The sequence below is a fragment of the Drosophila innubila genome (genome assembly GCF_004354385.1).
Source record: "Drosophila innubila isolate TH190305 chromosome 2L unlocalized genomic scaffold, UK_Dinn_1.0 4_B_2L, whole genome shotgun sequence".
NCBI classification, from domain to species: Eukaryota; Metazoa; Arthropoda; class Insecta; order Diptera; family Drosophilidae; genus Drosophila; species Drosophila innubila.
In genome coordinates, this window is record NW_022995372.1 from 4,781,258 (window position 1) to 4,785,943 (window position 4,686).

At 36.8% G+C, this 4,686-nt stretch overlaps 2 protein-coding genes across 2 annotated transcripts; one reads left to right on the plus strand and one right to left on the minus strand.

Annotated features, from left to right (window-relative positions):
- Window positions 1–648: 648 nt before the first annotated feature.
- On the plus strand, window positions 649–1,997 carry LOC117782227 (cytochrome b-c1 complex subunit Rieske, mitochondrial). Its single transcript, XM_034619254.1, has 3 exons — window positions 649–867; window positions 1,167–1,546; window positions 1,613–1,997. The coding sequence occupies exons 1-3, from the start codon at window positions 774–776 to the stop codon at window positions 1,829–1,831; spliced, it is 693 nt and encodes a 230-aa protein (XP_034475145.1). The 5' UTR covers window positions 649–773; the 3' UTR covers window positions 1,832–1,997.
- Window positions 1,998–2,585: 588 nt separating this feature from the next.
- Window positions 2,586–3,813, minus strand: LOC117782226. Its single transcript, XM_034619253.1, has 4 exons — window positions 3,700–3,813; window positions 3,437–3,644; window positions 3,215–3,333; window positions 2,586–3,145 (listed from the first exon to the last, which is right to left on the minus strand). Exons 1-4 carry the CDS (start codon window positions 3,722–3,724, stop codon window positions 2,742–2,744), a joined length of 756 nt encoding a protein of 251 aa, XP_034475144.1. The 5' UTR covers window positions 3,725–3,813; the 3' UTR covers window positions 2,586–2,741.
- Window positions 3,814–4,686: the final 873 nt, after the last annotated feature.

Below are 4,686 nucleotides of genomic sequence, written 5' to 3' on the forward strand. Positions count from 1 at the left end.
TAGTCAACATTCACGTGCAGCCATCTTCAAGTGACTCAAAATATGCGTGCAGCCAACTTAACAAATGTTACGTGACGCATAATGTACCGTAACGCAATACAGTTTGCACTACGCCATCATATACGATTTGAAATACCAAAATAATAAATACTAAATAAGTTTGTGGTCTACATCACTTTCACCAACTTAGCTACTTTATAGCTATTTCTGGCTAGAAAAGTATCCGAAGAATAGCTGAAACTGCGATGCAAAATAGCTAAAATACTACCCAACTTTATTAACAGTCTTGACAAGTTATAGCTAAAAAAAATTTAAGGCTGCGCGCTTTTGAAGATATTGCAGATGGTGAGGAGCAAATTGCTATTTAGAAGTAACGTCGTTAAATTTTATACCTAAAGTATACCAGAACATCTGGTAAATAATAAATACTGAATCTGTATTAATTAGGGGGAGAGAAGTTACAAATTTATTTCTAATAAATATTTAAAAAATTCTATCTTCAATATTAAGAAAAATTTAAAAAATAAAATTGGATTTTCTCAGTTGCAACTGTTTTTGCAATTTGATAAAAATGGTATATGCTGCCAGATCGGAAAATTTTGCAGAGTGGCAGCCCTAAGGCCAAAACAGTGTTTCCACACCAGTGTTGGCAAGTTTTTAGGGAACTGTTTCTGGCTATTTTGTGCAGCAAAGCAGGCGGACGACGTTGGCTATCGTCAACCAGATTTTCGATACAAAAACAAATAGAAATAACAATAAACTAAATCCGCAAGATGATGAAAGCCGTCTCCTGTGCCCTTGTGCGCTCCAACGCACAGGCGCTGTCCACTGGCCTGCGGGCAAGCGGAGTCGCTGTCAATGCCGTTGGTAAGCCAAAAAAAAAAAAACACTGACATCAGGAGCCAACAGACAGTTACATAATTATGGCCTAAAACCGAAGATTTGGGTGTGAAACATGTTTGCGATCGAGTATACTCAATTTTTACAATGTTTTCAACTCTCAAATGACTAAAGTTGCGAGTTTCCTTACGTAATTTCGACATAACCTCAGTTGGACAGGTGAAAACAGCTGATTGCAAGCAGTGAATGGGGGTGTGAGAGGAAAAATGGACACTACACAATTTCAATTTGTTATGAATGGGCAACTAATTGCATTTCTGTTTTAGCCACGCGCCAGGGTCACACCGATCTGCAGGTGCCGGACTTTACGCCATATCGCCGTGATTCGGTCAAGGATGCACGTCGTCGGAATGAGAGCACGGAGGAGCGCAAGGCGTTCTCCTACATGATGGTGGGTGCCGGTGCCGTTGGCGGTGCCTACGCGGCCAAGGGGCTGGTCAACGCCTTCGTTAGCTCAATGAGCGCCACAGCCGATGTGCTGGCCATGGCCAAAATTGAAATCAAGCTGGCCGACATACCCGAGGGCAAGTCCGTGACATTCAAGTGGCGCGGAAAGCCGCTGTTTATTCGTCATCGCACCCAGAGCGAGATTCAAACCGAGAGGGGTGTGCCCACATCGGAGCTGCGTGATCCCGAAACTGACGAGGTGCGTACACAGTACACCAAATAAATAGTTTCTTTTGATTAATCATTGAATTCCGTATCCTTGCAGCAACGCGTCATCAAGCCGGAGTGGCTCGTGGTCATTGGCGTCTGCACGCATTTGGGATGTGTGCCAATTGCCAACTCGGGCGATTGGGGCGGCTATTATTGCCCTTGCCACGGCTCCCATTATGATGCATCCGGACGTATTCGCAAGGGACCGGCGCCATTGAATTTGGAGGTGCCCACCCATGAGTTCCCCGATGAGGGCACCCTTATAGTCGGTTAAGGACTGTAGGCAAAGTGTTGTTTACCTTTAAGCATAGACCGCGCGACAGCAAATAGTGAATGGATTGATGTAAATTAATAAAAACAAAAACAACCAAACAAACAATAAAACTGCAAGTGATTATATTTACACCTTACCAACTTCCACTTGCAAGAATTAAGAATAATTTTTATTGTTTTTTTAACTAATTAACACAGAACACAAACAAATCACAACACAATTAAAAAGTGCATAGTTAAACTTAAAATATCAACCGATTTAGAAACTTATCGGACGACCTATCGGCATATTTTCTAGCGATATTCGATTGTTGGAAAGCTGATTGCGATGGGATTTCCCATTTTTGTAATGATCGGATATCGAAAATAAACGTTGAACTTTAAAAAATCTAAATGATCGGAAAAATAACAGATAAACTATTTCTGAATGGGGATTTCTAAAACAGGATACATTTATACTATACAAATTAGTTCCAACTCTGTTGCTTATCTAAAAAAATATATTGGGATCAACTAACTTTTTATTTCAAAATCAAAAAAAGACAAAATATTTTTAATTTGCGTGCAAGAAAATCTATGTGAATGGAAACTTAGGCAAATACTTGGAGCAATTATGCTTACGATAATAAGATCATTTCCCCCTGAGACCTCCGCCAGTAAAATGAGACAATTCCTCCACTTCAGTAAGGAACCGGAAATTAAAACAAGTTTGAGTGTTTTTTTTTAAATGTTTGACTAACTTATTATTTATTTCATTAACATAAGAGTAAAATTAAGATTACTTTTGCATAACCTTTTTTAATTGTAATATCCCAGCCAGTTTTATTAAAGTTTAATCGTAGGGTGAAAGATTGAAAAACCCGAGGAAATTCTCTACTGGATTTATGCCAAATTGTTTGCTTTAAGGCCATTTACTTATGTTTATAGACTTTAAGAAACTCTCTGTGAATTGACGATAATTCATCAGCCACACTTTTCAAAATTTTTAGTTTCTCCTTCTGAATAGCCAGCTTTGCCTCTTCTATTGCCAAAATATCAACTGATTTGGCTTCAACATCGATATAAAGTTCTGGTGCATCTGAATTTGTTGAGAAATCCAAATCTAATTTCACTGAATCATCTATATCAGGTGTATGATTGGTTTCAGTCTCTGTTATATAGATATTTGAGTGTTCATTGTCCAAATCCAAATCTGAATCACTTGTTACAGAATCATCTTTTTTAGTGGTTTGGATTTTTGGTTGTTCATTATAGTTGTTTGTCCAGAAATCTGAATGCCTACTGCTGTCCGAATCATCATCCCAAGGGGAAAAATCTGAAAAAACGATAGGTTTTTAAATAATTTTACAATTATGTATAATGTTCATTGCGAAGTGGCTTATACCAAAATTGTCATCCTGTGGCAGGTTGAATGATATTGAATCTTTTAATATAATTTCCATTTGTTTGAAATATACCCAAGAAGATGGTTCCCCAGTTTTGTCAATTTTTGTCAGTTCGATTCTAGGCAAACAAAATGTTAAATAATTTTCATTGGATTATCGTAGTTGCGATAAGAAACAGGGTATCGCCTAGTCGTGCTTGTTTTCTACACATGAATATTTACCTATATTTCCTTTTCATATTATCAACTTTGGTTTTAATTTCACCGTGATATTTGGACAATTTGCTGGCAATTTTCCTGTACATTTGTACATTTGTTGTTGCTGTTGAACCGCGCCATTCCCTAACGTTCTCCTCCCACGAATTCAGCAGGAGCTGCGTCGACGCCGCGTCCCATGTCGTATAGTTACCGCCAGTAGGAGTCGGCCCATCTGAAAGTTGTAAAATTGTTAAACAACATAGCAAAATTATGATTTGCTTACATACTTTTAATTTTCCGCACTTTTCCCATGCTGGCTGGAGAATCATTCGTTCATCAAATATTAAGCGACTGATCTTATTCTTTAATTACACTACGAAAAACAAAAATCTCGAATTAATATTGTTTATATTTATGTTGATGTGCGATACGCATTTATCGATATGACCCGTTGAAATAATACCGCTTAAAAAACCAAAAATTTGGTATTTTTATATCAACGCCGTCAGACCAGCTGGCTACCACTGTTGCCAACTTAGCTATTTTATAGCGAGTCCTAGCTATTTTTCAAAGTTTCATTGCTTGAAATATTTGAAAATTGCTATTAGACGAAAATCTGGCTATTTTATTAAAATATAATACATACTAATAGCAATATTTTGCTAATAATATATTGTCTAAAACTATGCTCAAAACCAATTTAGATGCTTTCCAGCCAGAAACAGATCTTTTTTTGTCTCAAACGTAAAGCGCGCAGAGTTTGACAAACACCGCGGTAGGTGGCGCTTCTGCCGTCTCATCATCACTGAAAAAAAATTGAAAATTTAAAAACGAAAAAGCTCAATAAAAATATATAAATTTTATGAAAACTAAATTTTAGAAATTAGACAAAATTAAGGTTAACAGTTTAATAGGGGTTCGAAGTTCGTCAGCACTCGGAAAGAGAAGTTAGAAAATATAATTCTAAAAAAAAAATATAAATCAAAAAATCAAGAAAAATTAAAAAAAAAACAAATTTTAAAAATTTAAAAAATTCTAGAAGAGAAAAAAAATTCAGAAATTAAGTACAAAAATGAAAAGCCCCAATATCGGAAATGTACTTGTTTTTATAAGTACAAAAAATCAAACCAGATCGGAAACCCTTACCGGATGGGCAACCCTCGCCGTGTTACTCAGTTCTCTCCCCCACCCTCTCCAATGCATTAGTTTGGAAACAGATTGGACACAATAACAAAGGTTTTTTGTTTGTTTGATACGCGTAAATTGTTAGAATA

Bases quoted from the DNA above. Each gene is read 5' to 3' on its own strand.
- LOC117782227 (XM_034619254.1), top strand. From the start codon at position 774: ATGATGAAAGCCGTCTCCTGTGCCCTTGTGCGCTCCAACGCACAGGCG. The intron at 868-1,166 runs GTAAGCCAAAAA...TTTCTGTTTTAG, and splicing joins AGTCGCTGTCAATGCCGTTG to CCACGCGCCAGGGTCACACC. The intron at 1,547-1,612 runs GTGCGTACACAG...GTATCCTTGCAG, and splicing joins GTGATCCCGAAACTGACGAG to CAACGCGTCATCAAGCCGGA.
- LOC117782226 (XM_034619253.1), bottom strand. From the start codon at position 3,724: ATGGGAAAAGTGCGGAAAATTAAAA. The intron at 3,645-3,699 runs GTATGTAAGCAA...TACAACTTTCAG, and splicing joins AAAAGTGCGGAAAATTAAAA to ATGGGCCGACTCCTACTGGC. The intron at 3,146-3,214 runs GTATAAGCCACT...TCGTTTTTTCAG, and splicing joins GCCACAGGATGACAATTTTG to ATTTTTCCCCTTGGGATGAT.